Here is a 20,194-nt window from a genome sequence, read left to right on the forward strand (position 1 = left end):
AGAGTCATTAAGTATCATGACAGAACGATATACTCTTGGAAAAACAGCTGAATGCTTGACTCAGCCTTCTATACCCATCAATCCTACTGTGAGTAAAAACTGAAAATAAGTCATATTTGGCCATGACTAAAACTTAATTTAACCCAAAGCATACAACCTGTTCCAAGATGTGGCCTTGAAGCAAATGCAACAAAAGGCAAGGAACAGGATTGGATCGTGTTTCCTGTCCTATTTTTCAGCCAGTGGTTTGCATTAAAACAAAGTGTCCCGGCACAGTTGTTTCCAACACTGTGGATGAATGTTTAAAATAAACCAGAACTGCGTTAGCTAGCACTTGAAAAATGTTGACCAGGATCCATGAAGCCTCTAAGCACGTTTTTCCTCCCTGTGCAAGTGTACAATGCTGCAATTATTCAGAGTTGCATTTTAAGTAGTATCATCAAGAATCTCTTCAGGACAAAGATTAAATGAAATACAATTTTCAGAAACAAGGGAATACCTTCACTTCTTTTTTATTTGTCAAACAAAGCATATGTTGCCTAGCCTCTCCTAGAGCTGTGATGGTGCCCAGCCCTGTTCTTCCTGAGCAGTGCTGTCCAGTATAAACAGGAACTTACCTCTGTGGTGTCTGGTAGTATGAGCAGGGCAGAAAACCCCAACAACAAACCCATATTCAGCTGAAACATCACTTCCATCAGAGCCACATGAACTGCTCCTGAGGCACCTGTACCAGTACACTAAGGCTTCAGTGGAAAGAGAAAGGGCATCCCACTACTAAATAAAACAAATCTTTTATTCATGAGCATTGTCACCTTAAAGTCACAAATTATGAAAGGAAGGCAAATCAGAAGGGACTGCCAGAGCATCTTGGAAATCATAAAGTTAAAAATCTTCTTTCTGAACATTCCTAACTTGAGAAAGAAAAAGGTTGCATAGGCTTTTCACAGTGTGCACACAGAAAACTGAAGTACATGGAGGTTTCATTACAATTTGGAGTGTACACTAGCTACTTTGAAAACGTTCACTCGCAAGTCATGACAGCTATTGGAACAAGCTACAGAGTAAGGCTTATAAATATTTAATTTTCAGTCTCATAAAATACACTGAACACAGAACTACCATAAAAATGACACTTGTGAACCTTGTTCTGGAATCTCTCACTGATGGGATCTTTTCAGAAAGGGCTATTTTCGTCTCTGCCTCCCCCAAGTTACTTTGGAAAAGAAAAGCAGAAACCTCAGTGGGTTCTTCAGCGCATCAGAACCAAACAAAACATTTATCAGAATGTAAGTGGAATGTTCTGGGCATGCAGAAACAGCCAACCATGCAGACAGAAAAACTCTTCAATAGATTACAAGCATAAATGACTCCAATTTCTCCTTAAAAGAATGGCTACAGTACCCTTGTAGCCTCGACAATCCTACCGCCAGAGCTGAAAGAGGTTTACGCTTTCAGGAGTGCAGGCCTGCACACCTGATGAAGAGGTATTCCGTGGCTCTTTATAGTGAGTCTGTGGCTTGTTCTTTGGTGTGTGAAAGCCAAAAGTTCTGGGAGGATGTTCCACATGTTCAATACTGCATTTTCGATTGTTCTTTGTGGTAATATTACAAACCATATGAATACTTCCAGTTACTTATCAGACTGACCTCTAGAGCAGGAGAGGATCCATTAGAAAGCTAATTCTCGCAGGGGATGAAGTACACATTTTCCTGACAATACTTGTGGTAGTTCAGTGATTACTATGACAGCATCATTTTGGCTTTGTTACAAAAAAAAAACAACTATTCCTAAAAATAAGATATTTTTTTTTTCCCCCTTACAAATGTTGGTTACAAAATGAAGCTCATACTGTCCACATTTCTTTTAAAAATAGGATTTACATCATTCATAACATGGATCTTTTTAATGTGCAAAAATAAGGACATACAACAGACAAAATAGCATTTAGGAGGAAAAAGCAGACACAGCTGCATTAAAAGGGGATCTGAAGTTTGAACATAAAGATCTATTAACAACTGTTACATCCAAATGAACAACTACTGGTGTGTTTCCTTGTGTACACACATCTGAGCAGCCTCTTGAGTTGCTGAAGGGATTGTCACGTCTATGCAGGATGCACAAGAACAGATCTAAGCAGCACTTTGACTTAAAAGATATTTGTGTCACACATATAAAGCATAAGTTACTGTGTTAAGACAAAAGGCACAAAATTAATCAGTACTATGGAAAGGCCCACACTACTGTGCATTAGAAAACAGTGGTTTCTTGACAGGACACAGCAGAAGTCAGCACATTTACATTTGCCTTTTGTTGCTGCTCCTCTCAAAAACATCTTCACTCTCAACAAACACCAATTAAAAAGCAACGAAGCCTTAACACACTTTTAGAATCCACTTCCTCAGTGTCACAGTGGTCACCTTACAAAACCAGATCAAGCTACAGGACTGTTTCCTTTTTTACTTTACAAAACTAACTATATCCCATTTTGTTTGCTTCATTAATAAAGTTTTTGTTACTGTAACAATTAACTAACCTGTTACTTTTGCATCAGAAAATCATTCATCTAAGAAGGCTAATTCTACCCAAGTATGTCATTCAGAATCAACCAGGTCAAAAGCAGAAGCAATCAGCACACATGGTCTGCCTGGAGCCTTCGCATGAAATGAGGGGCTCTGAGACCACCAGCTCTGGTCTGACTGCCCTGAGCAATGCACTGTTCAGCTGGTGGGGAAGGCCCTCACCGATCCCAGCAGCACAGCAGGACAGGATTCCAGCCCAGTATCACCCACCTCAGCACACAGCCACTCCTTTGAGCAGTGGTTTAACTTCAAAGGCAAGGCAGGGAATGCTCAGGTGCAGCGCCTCTTACATGGGGGTAGAAAGCTGCAGTAAGGCTGAGCTGGACACCACAGCTACAGCTGCCAGAAGGGATTCAGTGGAACATGTAACCCAAAGCATTGGCCCAACAGTACCCAGAACATTGCACAAGATGAGAATCACCCAAGCAGCTGGCTCACTGGTGACCAGATCTGTTCAACAGCTGGAAGTATGAACAAAGGAAAAAGAGGGGACTCAGTGGGTTAGTGTGAACAATGCTCTTGAGAAGGTATTGCTACTTCTTATACAATGGCTGAAAATTTACACTCCTAAGTGACCAGAAACATGCTCTTCAATTGGCATCCCAAAGAGGAAGGATGCCATCAGTGTATCATTCTTAATGTCAAAGTGAGTTACTCAATGCCTGTTCAGACAGAATGACGGCCATTAAGTGACATACCACATTTTAAGTGCAAAACATTTTTGGCGTAAGTGAAAAATAGAAAAACCTTAACTAATAAAAAAGTATTTTCTTATATGCTAGCATAGGCCTGATCCTGCAAGCACAGAACTCAGGGAGCCCCAGCTGGAGGCTTGTGCCCTAACACTTAGAGGAAAAGGTCTTCAATTCACTGTCAGTGTTTAAACTTGTTTACAGGTAGTGTAAATAATACACACACAAGCATATACACACTGTGTGTATGTGTACATATGGAAGTGTGTGCGCGTGTGTGTTCGTGTACCCATACACATAACATGGCTCCTGAATAAATTGCGAATGTTGTTATTTTGAGATGCCCCATTCACAATACACAGCTTCTCGTTGCTATCTTCCAATAACAGGACCTACTCAATGACATCTTCAGGTTATACACTGTATCATTTTAATGCCTTAAAGGTAAAGTTATGAGGCAACTGCTCTATCGCATCACTGGGTCTTCCAGAGAGGATTCAAGTATAGCCAACCATCGCCCTGCAAGAAAATTAGGGAGAGTCTGCTAACACGATTTATACATACAGGATCGGTACAAGTTCACATAAAGCTAAAATAATTCTCATCAACACAATACTCATCAACACAAGAAACCACCCCCTGTCATCTGAAAATTCTGTGGTTAATCAATTTACAGATAATTTGGGCAGGAGGGAAAAAATTACAAGGGGGAAGAGAAGCAATGAGAAGATGCAACAGATAAACTGCTGGTTTAAACTGCTGGTCATAGTGGCTAATGTGACAACACAGTCACATAGCAATTCTCTCAGTCAGTCTTAGTTCCCTTCCCCTTTCCTCTAGGAAAGGGCAAAGACAAACTTTAAAATCTGTTTCATTCCAAGCAGATGAAACCCAAGACTTTGAGATGTCCATGCTTAATTACACTGGACAAATATCCCTAGACCATATTCACTTTACTATGCTGAGATCACGATTAGCAGGGGCTATGAGTACACAGCACTTTCAAATTAGGATGTGGATTTTAAGGTAAAAACCAGCTTTAAGTGCCTAACATTAGGTACCAAAAACTCAGGTTCAAATCTAACTGAAGGAAAGTAAACTAGTTTACAATATGGACATGGAAAAACACATTGCTCTTCTTTAAGGGCCAGACTGGTGAAAATAGAATTTACAACAGTCAGTCATAAAAACCACAGGCAAACTGATCTGTCCCTAACATCCTCCTGTACACAGAAACATGCTACAGGGTCTTTGAAATAAGGCAATAGAAATACCTCTTTGGCAAAGTATTTTGGTTTCCACTGTGCTGCAAGAGCCACACGTTGCCTCTCCTCTGCTCGCTGTCTATCTTCAAGGTGGTGCTTGTGCTCTGTGGCTGCATCAATATTGCCTTCTTTCAGAGAGTTGGTGACGTGCTGCCAGAGGTGCCTGTGTGGTGGAGAAAGAGCAAGTGACAGTGTGAGAGCACTTCTCAGTGGCCACAGTATGGTGAGAATTGGCCCGACACCATGTTCTCCATGCTGCTTCTGCAACCATATAGCTCGTGAACCATCACTCTCCTGGGATGGTCGCTGCATTTATGGACCAGATTTTCCAATCTCAACTCCCAGTGTTTTGCAAGTTAATCTTCTAATCACTTTTGCTCATGTTCCTGACTCTTCACTAATTCAGTTTTTTTCTCACAGCAGAGGGATTTATGTTTACCATCTCCTTACTGACGATCCACCCCCAAATGACATGTGTTTATTCTGCATTTATTTGCAGTGGTATCTGTGACTTGTAACAGAATGTCAGCCAAAAGCCAAGAGTACATTAAAATGGGACACTGACTGCTCCCACCACTAACAGAGGAGTTGGTGCACTGATTCTAGGGAGCCTTCCAGGTCTGTGCTCTCAAATCCCAGTTAATAATAATTCCCAGTATACAACCAAACTTGTTCTTCACACAACTGACAGCATCCAGGTTCGAAGCCTTCTCACACTACATCAGCCCAGAAAAATACTGAGAAGAAACCAACTGCAGCTTTCACATACTTCCAGGGATGTTTAAATAAATGAGTTTCTACTTACAATCTTATAAACTGTATATCTTGCAGAAACACCAGAGAAGTTGTAATTTGCTTCCTAGTATCCAAAAAAAAACCAATAAATACACTGAAGAGCTACTGGCTTCCTTATTTACTCCAACCTTTCTGTTCCAAAGCTACAGGGGAAAGATGAGTTTGTGATAAGGAAGCATGTCTAGAAAGTAGCAAAATTTTATTTGACCCTGCACACTGACTCAAGACACACCTTTGTACAATAAAGAGAACATATCTACAGGTAACAAAATGAAGCTTAACTCATGTTTTTAAATTCTCAAAAAAATATTCAGAAATGCAATAAAAACACTGATTTTTCTAAAGATAAGCATCAACAGTTATTGACAGTGATAGTAACAGTGCAAGTTTTGTTCTAATGTACCTAATCAGTTAGGCACATGATGTGGGTGCTGAGAGCCTTAATACACATGTGTGTGTATCTCACACCACATCACACTTTATATATGTATAAAAATATGCAATCTAAAATATATAAACCATGTATTTCCAGTGTAAATTATAAATTATAAGATGTAACATTACTTGCATCAGACTTGGCTACCGTGTTACTATCACTCAAAGCAGCACCTGAAAACACTGCATTACCATTTTCCAAGTGCTCATTAAAACACATACAAGCATTTTCCCCCTCCACAGAACTGATGTACATGTCACTATAATGTAACTTATGTTCCACAGAACCAATACACAGCTTCAGCTGTCTCCACCTAGACTAACATGCTGCAGCAAGTGAGGCATTTTTGAACCACACCATTTACAACTGCTCTTTGCCTCCCTGTTCGGCTCCCATTGGAGGTCTGGAAGCAGAACACTAACACCTCTGGCCTTACCTGGATTCCAGTGGGCCTTGCTTTGCTATCGGCCTAATCTTTTTCCTGATAATGGGCAGTTTGTTGGTGTCGATCACTTTGTTTTCTCCGTTGCTGTAAGTAAATTCCAGCATCCCATTCCATTCTCCCTGTGCCTTGCATACAATGGTGTTAGTGGGACTGTGTTTCACTTCAGCTGTAACCCTAATTCAAGAGGGAAGAAGAAAAAAAGACCACAGAAATAACTGGTACCATTTATTATTAGCATACGAAAGCACTACCACAGCTAAGGCTACCGGCAGCTTTCTACATCTACACAGCAAATTTTCAAGCATAGTCACACTGTCTCCAAAAGGAAAGACTCAACCCAAGGAAGCTTTGCTAACACAGCACTAGACAACATTCTCCCAAAGCACAACCATAATGCAGCTTCAAACTCTGACACAGCTCTAACCCAGAGCTGTTCACCTCATCAGCCTGAAAAACAACTCCTGACATTCATGTGATGTTTCCAGTCCACATGTTGTTTTAGCACCCAAGTGCAATGATGTCAGATACCAATGTCAAAGACTTCAGGTACCTCTATTTTCTTTTTTACTGTGCAAATTTACTTTTCAGCTGCTGAGAGGCAATGATTAAAGCCACCTTGGTGGTTCAAGAACTGGTCTGAGAGTGAGCAAAGTAGATAGGCAGGACTGGAAAGTCAAAATACAAGAAGCTTCATGTGAGTGTGTGTGTGTGTGTATCTTATGAACATGCATATATGCTTCAGCAAGCCATGTCAAATAATCTGTAAACTCAGTTAAGTTGTTAAATTATCACAGTAATACAGCACAACCTTCCCCAGTTTTCCCTCACCCTGATGGCACCAATTATTCATCTACAACTTTCAGAAAAGCCCCTGTCAAAACAGCCCATGGTGGTATTTGCCTGAACACAGTATTGAAATTAATATATATACATATGGAGGAATAATTAGATCAACTGAAGAAAAGCAGACGTACCCATGCAGAAGTGCAGCTTCTCATGGGTACTGCTACAACCCACAACACAACAAGGTCCTTTAATGACTGTACCATCAAGTTGAGCATGGAATTAAGACAGAAACTGTCTTGCACAGTGCCTCTCTGCACCCTTAATAAAGGGGAACCAAAGACACATATTTTCATCATCTGGAGTTTTGGTGCAGGAGTAGGAGTCCCCAGCAGGGAGCTACCGCTATGGGCAGCGCCACTTCCGCTTCTCTCCTCCTTAGAGGAGCTCCCTCCACCTGGAACACTGGGTTCATCTGCCAAGAACCACACAGAAGCAGCAGCTGGTGCAGCAGAAACACTGCCTGTTCTGGTCCTGCACTCAGCGCGATTTTTACAAGCAACGAAGTCTGGAAGAATACATTCACTTTAGTTTAATGAGAGAAATACAGGTAATTCAGTGAAACGATGTAAAACATAACTACAATAAACTGTGCTCCAAAGCTGTAAGTCATCCCAGACACTAATATGAAAAGAAATTCAGATATCTGTCTATAAAATACCCCAAGAGAACCGAACAGATGCCCAACCCTCTTGGCATTAAAATCCAGTAGCAGGTAAACATGAATAACACAGTAATTCCAGTACCTGTGGACCTTCCCTCCATAGAACGGCTTGGTGTGGAATGTGACCGTAGCAGAATAGCCTGTTCTGGCACAAGTGATGTTGACTTTCCCTCCAAGCTCCACCCAGGGAATCGTAAGTATCGAGCGAGCATAGGCACTAGGCAGGGTAAAAACATACTCTTCTTCATGTTCCATTAAGTGAAGAACACCTATTTAGGAAGAAGGTTGAAACTGAAATTATGGAAGTTCACTGGTAAGACCTGATAGTCACTGACCAAACAATGCCATCAAAATGTACTTCCATAAAGTGCACAAGATGCAACACCCCTTGAAGAAGGGCACTGTCTGCTGAGGAAAAGTCTGTCCTCTGGAACAAACTTCTTCAAACAAACATTTTCAGCAGCACACAGTCTGAATGTGAACCCCAACAACTTTCGTGGTACCACAGGGCTTAGCAGAAAATCTGTGTTAGTTCTTTTGCGTTACTGACAACCATTAAAGCTGGGAAAAAGTAACGCTTACAAACCACCACACTGAATACTCAGATGCTCACTCAGCATCATCTCATAATCTCTCTCCAGAAAAAATGTGAGCATGGCCGAAGGACTCTTCAGTTCTCCATTCAATCAGACATGACCAGGTCCACTTCTTACTGGTGGGGTGTAAGAGGCTCTCCCAAGGTCTAGCCCACATAAAACTAGGAAACAAGCTTCAGGAAGCCACCTAGAAATTGCCTCTAAGTTTGCTCCTTCATTCCCAAATGCCTGGTTTCCCACACAGCCTTTGCAAAAGTAAGGGCACCAGGGCCACTGCTCTGTTACCACCACCACCAGTGTCTCTTCCAGGCAGAGAAAATGACCGGTAATTCCATTTCATTCTGTAAAGGTTCCTCCACCCTCAACATTATGGGGTTGTAGCTAAGAACAACAAGATGCAGCAGCAATAGCAATTTGTCAGGGTTGCACATCTGATCAGCTCTTAGTGTCTCCTGGGGTTAAGGATTCGGCTCCATCCCCACCACAGCTGTAGTCTGGGCTTCAGGATGACAAAGAGCAGGACATAACACCATGTAAAAAGCACCTTAAACCTTACACATAGAATTAAATAATGCCAAGTATTTATAGTATATTTTTGATTAGAGATTTACACTCTTTTGTGCCCCATTTAGTAACTGCCTAAAGGCAAAAATTACAGCTTTGAATTTTTCATAACAGGGATTAAAAATAACCCATCACAGGAAGCACTCAGAACCCAGAACTATTTGGAAAACACCCAGATCTTGGCAAGTAATAGTATCTGTTTAGAAACAAGATGAGCTTGAGCCAATTTGTCTTCACCCTGGGGCAGGCAGGGGAAGAACACGTTAGTAGCAGTATTGACTAGTTTGTCTATGTGTTTAAGGGAATCACAACACTACGTTTGCAAAGTGATCTAGCATGCAATGATGAAGAAGCACTAAATAGGAACAAGGCACTGCTACTGCCAACATGAAAATATGCCCTTAATGCTGTATGAAAACACAAACCTAGAAAACAGGCAAAATTTTAGAGCACAGAGTTCTGAGCAGAATCATCATCTTAAATATCGGCTCCAATTAACAGCACTCAGCACAGGCACAGGAAGCTCTGCAACTCATAATTTCTGCCACCTGAAACTGCGCCACAGGAAAACATCTTTTGCAAACCAGAACAGTTCTATGCAGTTATTCTCAGGACTCCTGCAACCTCAGCCTGCCAGCAACAACACAGCCAGTAAATCTACTGCAGCAAGTTTGGCACAATCAAGCCGGAGGCTGCAAAAGCACAGACACAGAAGAGCAGTGACTTAAAAGGACCTGCAAACATTTTGCCTCAGCAAGTTGCTTGTGTCACTTGTGCTGACCCCTCAGGAGCAGGAACATCCAGGACACAGCTGGAATACACACATTTTGCCTCCAGGTTCCTTGGCTCCATACTTGCAGGTAAAACCAAGCTGAACACACTGCAGGGAGGCTGCAGTACCCAGCTCACCCAGGATATGCAGCCAGGAAGAACTTTTACTTGGAAAGACAACTCTGCTTAGCAAACTCATTAAATGGATGGTGCAATAACAGTAACTTAATAACCAACAATCAAGAAGCCTTTTAACCTGGTGATGATATTCAAAAAGGATCAAAGAAAGCTCATGGGTACTGATCAAGTGCAGAAAGGAAGCCCAGCAATCTGCAGGTGGGCATTCCCTACACAGAATCATAGAATCACCTAGGTTGGAAAAGACCTTTAAGCTTATCAAGTCCAACCATTACCCCAGGACTGCCAAGACCACCACTAAACCATATAACTGCAGGCCTCATCTACACAGTTTCTGGACACTTCCAGGGACAGTGATTCCACTGCTGCCCTGGGCAGCCTGTTCCAATGCCTGAGCACTCTCTCTGTGAAGAAATTTTTAGACTCAATCCTGTCAGTTTCCCTTTCTCCTCCTCTTCCCATTTATTCTCCACCTTCTTCATGCCTGTCATGATCAACAGAGATGCAGTACCAACAAGCTGTGGGAAATGGCCTGTGGAGGTACCCACGAGGTCACGTTTCCCCAGTCATAATGGTCTAAGCACAGACACGATCCTCACACAGTCATAAAGCATCAGCTTCCAACATGGCAGTTTTTGGAGGCTTTCATGACTGGTGATAGGTTTTTCTGTTAGACAAAAAGTCTAACCCTTGCCTGGTGGGCAGGGGTGGTGCTCACTACTGGGGGTAGAACCTCACTGTATTTATGATCCACACCTTCACATGAGCTTCTCCAGAGCCTCCAACTTCCCCAGGTCCAGCCATCTGACCATCACTGTGTGTCAACGCGTTAAGAGGAAACTGCCACAGTAAACACAATTCCCTCTGTGTTAGTGTAGCTTTGCTTTCATCTCTCTGATGGGATCAATAGCTTTTTTCCCCTCATGCTCAAGTGGGAGGGACGCCGAGCTCAAATGAACACTGCTAAGCACATGGAAAAGTGAGCAGCAAACAACAGCAGTGACCTTCAATGTAAATATTTAACTACCACAGCAGATTAGATATTAAACACTGAACCCAGCTCTTTGGCAGTATTTTTAGCACCTGGGAGCATACTTTTTGAATTCTTTAAATACCTGAATAAATACATTTTTAATGAAGTGCTATTTCACTTGAAACATGATTCCAGCTCAATAATTGCAATCTGAACAAGAACAAAGGGAGTATTTGAAATATCCACAGTTGATGCTATGTTTAGTATTAACCAAAATGTTAGCTTTGCATTCCATCATTTGCACTGTCCACATGCAAAACCTTATTTAACCAAAGCACCATGAAGACTGCTGCTGCAGCACCATGACTGTAACTGAGACCCGTGCTCTCTTAGGGAAGAGAAAGCCAGAATGACACTGAGCATTTGTAACTGCTACCACAATTTGATTTCAAGCCCTACCCTGCAGAGGAGAGAAATTAAAGGCAGAAAAAGTAAAATCTAACAGTTATTTTTAACATTTTAAGATCTGCTTTTACATATCATCACATTGGGACTGATCTTTAAAAATACACCATCTATTTTTTCTTCTCTTGCTTCCCCATTGGATTTTTACCTTAAAAATGGCTGTACGTAAATATACATGAAAAGAAGACTCTCCCATTTTCAGTCACATTTCCCCCTCTCACATCAAAGAAATATTTTGGAAACTGCAAATTCCCTTAAAGAAAAAAAAAATCTGAAGTATTTATAGGCAGTTGTTATGCATGGAAGAATGCACCAGATTAAGTACCCAGGGAGGAACAGTGGATTTTGCAATCTAGTTTATGAAACAAAAATCACACATTGAAGAGAGAATATTTTATAAACGTGTAGAATTTTGAAAGTCCCCCTTGAAACGTCCTCCACACCATTTGCTCCTGCTTTTAACTGAGGCAACATATTCACAGTCATGCTCCTTCCAATGGCTCCTCAGCCTGCCTTAAAAGAAGTGATGCTTGTAACATATGTTTTCCCCTATTTGATTTTTACATGTCCCTCACTAATGTTGCAGCTTTGTGCATTTATTTTCCAGTAATGCACCCTGACAAAATACCCAGAGGAGGCTCTGGATCAATGAGCTGCAGAAGAGGCATGTGAAATTTAATGCTTCCCACTGACTGTATGGAGATCGATCTGAACAACAAATGGCACACGGGACACAAACAGCCTTGGGCAGTTTCCTAATTTGACAGGCTCTCCACTCCCTCTGCACTGTTCTTAACAGGCCACAAACAGGAGTAAGTTAGGTGGGGCATGAACCCCACACAGGTGTAGAGCATCAGGTTCCAATGGGAAAACATGAGATGCCAGAACCAGGCTCTTATCGTCTCATAGACATTCCAGTGAGCTGCGCTGCACTGCTCATTTTCCAAAGACTGGAGCCTGCCAAATTAAGTAATGAGTGTCACGCCATATGGAAACTGTTCTGAAACCAGTGGGCTAAAAAATATCGGTACAAAAATCAGTGCTGGGGAAATATTTAGGTAGCTCTAGTGGCACAGAGAAGTAAATCTTTGGGACTGGTAAACCGAAAAGTCACTAATGCCTCAGGAACAGAAATTACAGCCCTGTACATCTGTAAACACATTCAGATACTTGAACAGAAAAACCCAAATAAAAGAATATTATTGCTCTCATTTAGATTTACCCTGGGAAGAGCATCCTATCAAATCTTTTCAAGGTTGATTTCAATTTAAAAGGCAATTTCTGGATGCCTACACCTCACTAGTTTTTAAAACACTTAAGATAGCAGGAGTGAAAACACAAAACATAACCAGCCACCTGATAATACAGAGTAATACACCGAAACCTACTCGATGTTCTCTGCAAAATTAACCCATGAGTCAAAGGTGACATTTCTGCTGGATTTTGTAGCTTTGGAACAAAATCCAAGAGCGGAAAAGGAACAAGCACCGCCCACAATGAGGTGTGCTCACCACAGCCTTTTCCACTTACCCACTTTCCATCCTTATCCTACAGTCAGGGTCTGTTTTATTCTACAACCAGTATCTAAAGATTCTTTGGACCATGTAAAAAAAACATCAAATATTTACACTGACTATTTTAAATCTTCATGAGATCCTATTCACTACATAGTCTTCTCCCTCACTCTCTCATTAGTACATAATTAACCAGAATTAGGGACTGCACATGCAACATGAATTCTTTTATGCAAAATACCCTCTCTTCTATTCAGGGTAGCTTTCTCATGAGGAAACTCAGTGCTGACTACTCTGAAGAATGGGAAGTTGATATATAGTGAAGAAAAAAAATGAGACATTTCATTAGCAAGTCAGATTTAGACCCCTCATAACCACAGATGGAGGGCTAGCATATCAAACAGCATCTCACATGGATTTCCAGTCATGCTTTCCTACTTGTTCTGCATCTCTGCAACTGATACTTACTTTGAATCAACAAACATCAAAGATAAAGAAAAAAAATCTTAGTCACTGAGGTGCAACACACACTGAAAATTGTACAATTGAGATACTGAGCTGTACTCTGTATGACAGGACCACACTGTCCTCATATCTCCATATGCTTTCAATTCTTGTAGAAGCCTTTCTACTTCTACAACATCCTACTTCAGTATAACCACTGCTGCTTCAACCAACAGTGCTATTCTAACAACATTTTTATGCTAGTCTAACAACACAGCATAAAAAGCAACATGCTCTATACATCTAAGGACACTGTGACCAGTTAAAAAAAATACCTTTCAAAAACCACCACAGAGACATGACCAGCATGTTCCTCACACAATACAGGTTCCAAAATTCAGTACGACTACTTTCTTGTAAAAGCCAACTGTGGTAGAAAAAGCTTCACTGAATTCCTTGAAAGGCACACACAAAACTATTCCATAGAGAGCAAAGTTTAAAAACACATCCCAGTTGTTTGTATTCGACACTAAGGCCACAACAAAATTACAGGTCAAACAAAAGTGTTCTGATAAATATCTGAATTAGTACAAGGTGGTCACTTCCTCCCACTGAATTATCCAAAGCAGTAACTGCAGCTCCCTAATGCTTTGGTTTTTTTCACTCCATACATCAGATAGTACTATGAATGCACAGTATAATGAAACTACTCTACCAACACCAGAATGATTTAAACAAAGTCTCAGAATGGACACAGATATTTTAAAGATATCAAGGAAACTGCCTTTCAATTCACGCAGAATCTAAAATCCTTCTTGTTCTAACAGAAAGCCAAAGGCAGAGTAGCATTGCATGACCAAACAATCAACCCCCAGGTTTTTCTATGATTCACAAACTGTCACTTTGTCTCTTACAAAATCAGGATCAGTCATTCCTGAGAAACTTGTTTAATCCAGTTTTTAGTTTAAAATAAGATTCTACAACCTCAGCAGGCAACCTTGTTGTCAGAAAGCTTCTCCTAGTAGGTAACTTTGTTTTCTGCCTATCTTAACTACTTTCACGTACCTTCTGACTAACAGCATAGCTTGTCTTTCCACCATCTGCGCTTTGCTAGACTAACTCACCCCATTTGAAATTCTGCATTGCATAAAATGTCCCTAAAGAAAATTCTTCAAATCATATTTCACATTAAAAAAATATTAGGCCTGCATTATTGGATGTGTAAATACAGACACAGGTTTTGCACACTGTAAGCCCAGTGGCTTTGGTTCAGCAACCTGCTCCCCAGTGCTCACACTGACTTCAGTCTACTACAGAATTTATACTTATGCAGCACATAAGAAATGTCTGCAGTAGATTCTGATTTCTGGACAGCTTCACAAAGCTTCACCAGCTTAATTCTGAACACTTCCCTAGGACTTTATGTTTTCAAAACTGAAGAAAGCATCATTTTGAGTGAAGAAACCACATTGCAAAGCAAGCATTTTAAAACTGAGGCTGCTCATTTCAGGCTGCCTGTTTCCAGATGACAGAAAAGCTTCAGCAGTACAATTTCTTCCTGCCCATTGCCAGTCCACAACATGCAAGAGAAATGCATGGGCTGCAGTGGGGTTTCTCCGTCACTTCCCAGAAATGCTGTCATCATAGAATCAGCTGGGTTGGAAAAGACCTTTAAGATCATCAAGTCCAGCCATTACCCCAGCACTGCCAAGGCCACCACTAAACCATGTCATGAGGGCCTCATCTACATGGGTTTTGAACACTTCCAGGGACGATGATTCCACCACTGCCATGGGCAACCATGAGGCTGCATGTCCAGCACCACTTATACGAACAAAAAAGGACAAATTGCAACTATAAATTGGTAAACCCAAACTTCCTCCCAAAATTCCCATCATAAAGACTGCAGTAAAGCCCACAGCAGAAGAGTTGACCATTGCAGATGCTCCCCAAAGCCTGCCTCTACTCCTGGCATATCTCCAGGATCATGAAAAAAAAAAAGTGGTCAGGGAAGAACTTAGTCTCAGAAACACACATTAAACTATCCTTGGGGTAGGGAAGTGCTTCATTTCTAGACTCTTTGTCTCTCAAAACTGGGACACATCAGGACTTTGAAGTCTTAAGTAATCCTCCCAGCAGACACCCTCAATCCCAGGGAACTGTGCGCTAGCAACAAGGAAAATAAATTTCCCTACTCCTACATAAGTGACTTTGTGTTTAATTTTATTCCCATTAAATAGCTCCCTTTGCTGAGAACAACAGCAGTAGAAATTTATATATACCTGAAAAATGCAGCAAGTTAAAAAGTGAGTCAGGCTGGCAGCAGTACAGTCAGAAGACAGAAAGACCAACTTCCCTTCTGACACTCCTTTCCCAACTTCCCTAACTCCATATTAAAATCAAAATACCTAAGTCATAGGAAGAAGGAAACAGCCGTGCTGTTATAGACTTTAGCTATCACAATACTATCAAATGCAGTAGTTAAGGAAGTTACAGGGCTCTTCTGTAAAAAAGGGAATATACTGCCATCAGAAAAGAAGCTCCTGTAGCCTTTTCTACTGTTTGAATTTGTTATTTAGCTCTAGCTAGTAGAAACAGCAGAACATATCTATGTTTTTACCATAATCGTTTTGTTGTTATTAATGAGCAAAACCTAATTGCTCATTTCCCACTCTACTTCTTTAGTACCTTTAATATCATAGTGTTTAACATAATGATGACAAAAAGAAGCATTTACTGTAAGTTGTCCTGGTCCTTCTGAGACTACAGTCTAAAAACTAGTTAAGACAAAACACCAAAAGACACACACAGGGAATTACCCTCAAATGGCAAAAGGGACTAAATTGCTTAGAAACATAAAGTCAATACATTAGCAGTCAGTAATGACACTGGTACAGGTGTGTTTGTCAGCTCACATCACTCATGAAGAATTCGTTACAATTCCCTGTATTTCTGAATTCATGTTGAGCAATGACTTACCATAAAGCAGTCTGTGAATGTATGATATAGCAAATCATGACTTATACCTTGACGGCATGACTTTCTATAAAGCATGAGATAAAACACTAACTTTGTGAACACCACAGAAACCATGATTCTTTGCAGAAACTACGAAAAAAAGAACATTCGGCTTAAGTAAAAATGTGGTGTTTTCCTATTGCTTTGTTCCACTTACGCAACCATCGCATACCAAACTGCAGATCATTTTAAAAGCCAGCATGACAAATAAAACTGTTCTTACAGAATATGCTGTTAGCAGCCATTTGCTACTGCAACTTAAATCTGTCTGCAGTACAGCCACATGTTAACAGAACTACAAAAATATAAGTACACATACATACCATACACGTTCTGCCTGGACAGAAAAGAAGTTGTATGAACCCTGCAATTTTACTTCCAAACTTCACAAAACAAATAGCCACAAGGGTGAAAGGAAGGGTGAGAGGGAGAGCAAGCAGGAAAGTATCTGGATTTCTGTTGTGTTGACACCCATGACATTAGCTCAGAAAAACAAAGTAAAAGCACATTTCTTACCTTCACCTACCATAGAAACACCTATTGACATGCCCATAAACTTGCTTTTGGTCCATACATGAGCGTTCACACACATTTTCTTCTCTTTGCACTCACAGTAAAAGCAAGATACTGGTGGATGGTGGGACACTTGTTCAGCTACAAACCTCAGCTTGTAGCACGTGGACTGGTCCTGGCCAAACTCCTTGGTTGGTTCCTTAGAAACCGTGGAGGCACCGTTAGTTCTTAATGCTTTCACTTTATCTTTAGGCACATCCCAGGAGCAATGAAACGTTTCACCAATTATAGGGTTATAGGGCTTCTTGGCAACAGCTCCCTTTCGGCCTTCATGAAAAGCTGTTAGATAATACTCCACAAAGCTGATAATTCTTTCCTCAGGAGTGGCTCCAGCTGCAATTGACAAAAACAGGTCTGGATGGGCCATGAAATTTGCATACATCTCCAGCAGGGATCTTTTCTCCAAAATAAATGTTGGAAGCACTACCTGTATGCAAAGCAGACAAAGGCAGATATGATTTCCCCATGATCATACTACCACAGGGGAAGAGTGGGGGGAGAACAGTTAAGACAGCTGCAATTGTGGCCCTGTCAAGTTTTGGGAGTGTATTTTTCCTCCCCTGTACCAGCAATTTCATTTTCTTTGCAGTGTAAATAAAGAATGAAGAAAAAAAAAGCCTTGAGAGCCATGCAGGCTGCTTTCTATTTCATTAGGATTCTCAACAGCAGCTCACACAACAGGGACGGGCTGATCTGCTCACATGGAAATCTGCCTCTTCCTCTCCTTTCAGTTAACAAACCAACCATTGTTCTCCCTGTTTATAGGACATAAAAATCATACTCGATGTAAATCCATTTACAGCAAACATCAACAAACCCAACCTATCATAATCCTCCAAAAAGGGAGGGCACACCCTCTGAAACCACTGGGCGACAAGTGTTTTATATAAACATACATATCACCAACCTATAAGCGGTGGAGCGTACATCTGCGACCATTCTGTCAAACATCTAGGCTCTCAATTTCACTCTCAGGCCTTTGACCACCCACTGCATACGTATTAGGTCCTTTCCAGCTTCTAACAAACCAAGCCAACTAGATCCAACCAAAACCAAGTCTCAGGTGTGTTTCCAAGCATAAAACGACGCCAAGGACCCTTCCCAAGAGGCTAGAGGCAAGCAAACTCTCCCCATTTGACTCCCTCCACTGTACATTGTCACTGTATGTGTGATGCCCTCTCCCACTTCTCTGGTTAAATCCCTTGCCACCCAGTCACCCCAGGCACATGGCACATCCCCTCAGTTATACTATACCATACTAGTGTGATGGGTCCCAGCATGCCTTCACCTTATTTCAGACAAGCTGAGACAAACAAGAGCTGCAGAAGCCGTTACATTAATGTCCTGGGACTGGAGAGGCTCGAGGGGGAGGAGGGGGCAGAAAAAATCTGTGACTGAGCACTAGGCAGTCTCCAGTGATTTGGATGCAGCCTCAAGCAGCTCACCTGGCAACGCAAATGCTGCCAAAGTCATCCACTCAGGAGTAACAGAGTTTTCAGTAAGACATCCTGGAGCGCACGGCAAGGCAGACAAGGGCCAGGGGACCGAAAATAGTTTCTTTCCTTCTCCCCCATGCTCCACACCTTGTGCAGGACTGTCCCTGGGGAGCTCAGGGGTTGCTTCTGCATGACCAACAAGGACCTTGGGGCACAAACCTATCTGTCTAGAATCAAAGTGGCTCAACACTGCCAGATGCAGACCAACAGCTGTCCTCTATTAAAGCAATTCTGCTTTCCTCTTTAATTCTTCATTGCACTTATTTTCTCCCCTCAAAGATCAGGTTATCAAAAGGGCAACAGAGAGCCAAACAGAAAAGACCTCCATCACTTCTGTCTAGAAATACTGCTAGTGACTACCATGAGCTCACTGCGGAGACATGAAAGGACAGAAAAATTAATTTGAATAAACAGCACTCCACATCTCGTCATGTCCAAGTGACTCTCTCTAAAAAGTGACCTGATTACACAAATGGAGGAGAAAATTACAGACCATAGCTATGATGGTGTTAACGTTATACTTCAACATTAAGCCTGCTGTGGTTTCATCCTGTTGACTTCATCATATAGTCTGCATTGCTACTCGCTCAAGTACCAGCTGTGTGCTTTGCTGCCTACATACTTAACACAGCCAACACCAACACAGCCACAAAATGAGATGTTACGAATCACTGGACTCTTAACATTCAGTTTCAAGAATCAATTTAAAATCCAAATAAAGCTTGAACTCCAGCTCTAATGATCTTGCTTTAAAAGCCCTACTAAAATGGAAACTACACCCTTAATTGCAGCAGGAAAGGAAGGATCCACTGCAAAGGGCAGAATAATTGAGTTGTTTCCACAAAAGAAGGCAGAACTGTACATGAAAAAGAACTGAGTTGTAAAGTTTGCACAACTCCAGTATTATAAAATGTTTCTTGAAAATGTTGCCCTTTACTAAATAATCTCATACCCTCAAAGTCTCAAAATGCAATACCAGCATGCACTAACATTAAAACCCCCACACCAGTTAGGGTGGGTTTTTTATTGGCCCTATCTTGATTTCTGCAGAAACAAGCAAAACAGAAATAAACAAATTTGGAAGCGTAACCACATTCTTCTTGCCAGCACTGGACTGTCATGCACTTGTGCTGGTACTTCAGCTCCCAAGGGAATGAGTTTTTCAGCTCTTCTGCATCCTAACAGAATGCACTGTTCAGAAAAATACACTTTGAGCCTATGTTCTTTATATTGGTTTTGGTCTGGATTACTAGTAGGATTTTATTTTTTTATTGCATAAGAAGTCAAAACTGCTTAATTTTTTCCCGAGAAAAAGCCACCATGACAACCAAGTGGACAAAAGAGTCCCTCTAGAATAAATATCAAGTTACTGAAGTCTGAAGCAAAAAAATATCCTGACTGCATTCTAAAATGTTAGAATAATCTGTTCTCTCTCAGGCTTCAGGTGAAAAGGAAGCAGTTTAACAGTTTCCATTGTCACTGAGGTTGAAAAAAGAATACCGGTTCAAAGCTTGATCATAATCTCCTACATTTTAATTCACCTATACTTAATTAAATCTGAATGCAATTGAGAAAAGTAAGAGCATAGGTTCTTAAGAACAGAGATATTCACCCCTGCTACTATTTACTGTGAGGCAAAACATGAGTGTCAACAGCATTATCTGGCCAAGGTACCCCATGTGAGATGTCATTCTTTTAGAGGTACAAAAGCTTTCCTACTGTCATCTGAGTCACTGTAGAAATAAATTTCATGCCACTTATATTTTAAAATTACAATGCAAAAGTATATTGAGAGACAAATTACAAACAACATCACCAACATCATACTACAATGTTAATTTACAACAGGTTGGTATTCTGCAATATTACTGGCAGTCCTTTTACACAGAATGGCAGCCCTTTATTTTTAACACACATCAACTG

At 41.1% G+C, this 20,194-nt stretch overlaps 1 protein-coding gene across 2 annotated transcripts in view; it reads right to left on the reverse strand.

The window, feature by feature from the left end:
- Window positions 1–3,678: 3,678 nt before the first annotated feature.
- Window positions 3,679–20,194, reverse strand: part of OSBPL10 (oxysterol binding protein like 10) — a 103,537-nt gene continuing 87,021 nt past the window's right edge. For both annotated transcript variants that reach the window (XM_062603549.1, XM_062603550.1), the window contains exons 8-12: window positions 16,719–17,202; window positions 7,802–7,988; window positions 6,204–6,386; window positions 4,546–4,699; window positions 3,679–3,790 (exon numbers count right to left, since the gene is read on the reverse strand). In XM_062603549.1, coding sequence (XP_062459533.1) covers window positions 3,746–3,790; window positions 4,546–4,699; window positions 6,204–6,386; window positions 7,802–7,988; window positions 16,719–17,202 — 1,053 coding nt within the window. In that variant the 3' untranslated portion in view covers window positions 3,679–3,745. The remainder of the gene's footprint in view (window positions 3,791–4,545; window positions 4,700–6,203; window positions 6,387–7,801; window positions 7,989–16,718; window positions 17,203–20,194) is intronic.

Source organism: Pezoporus occidentalis, unplaced genomic scaffold (genome assembly GCF_034315485.1).
Source record: "Pezoporus occidentalis ecotype Australia unplaced genomic scaffold, CSIRO_AGI_Poc_V1 ctg80, whole genome shotgun sequence".
In the NCBI taxonomy this organism is placed as follows: Eukaryota; Metazoa; Chordata; class Aves; order Psittaciformes; family Psittacidae; genus Pezoporus; species Pezoporus occidentalis.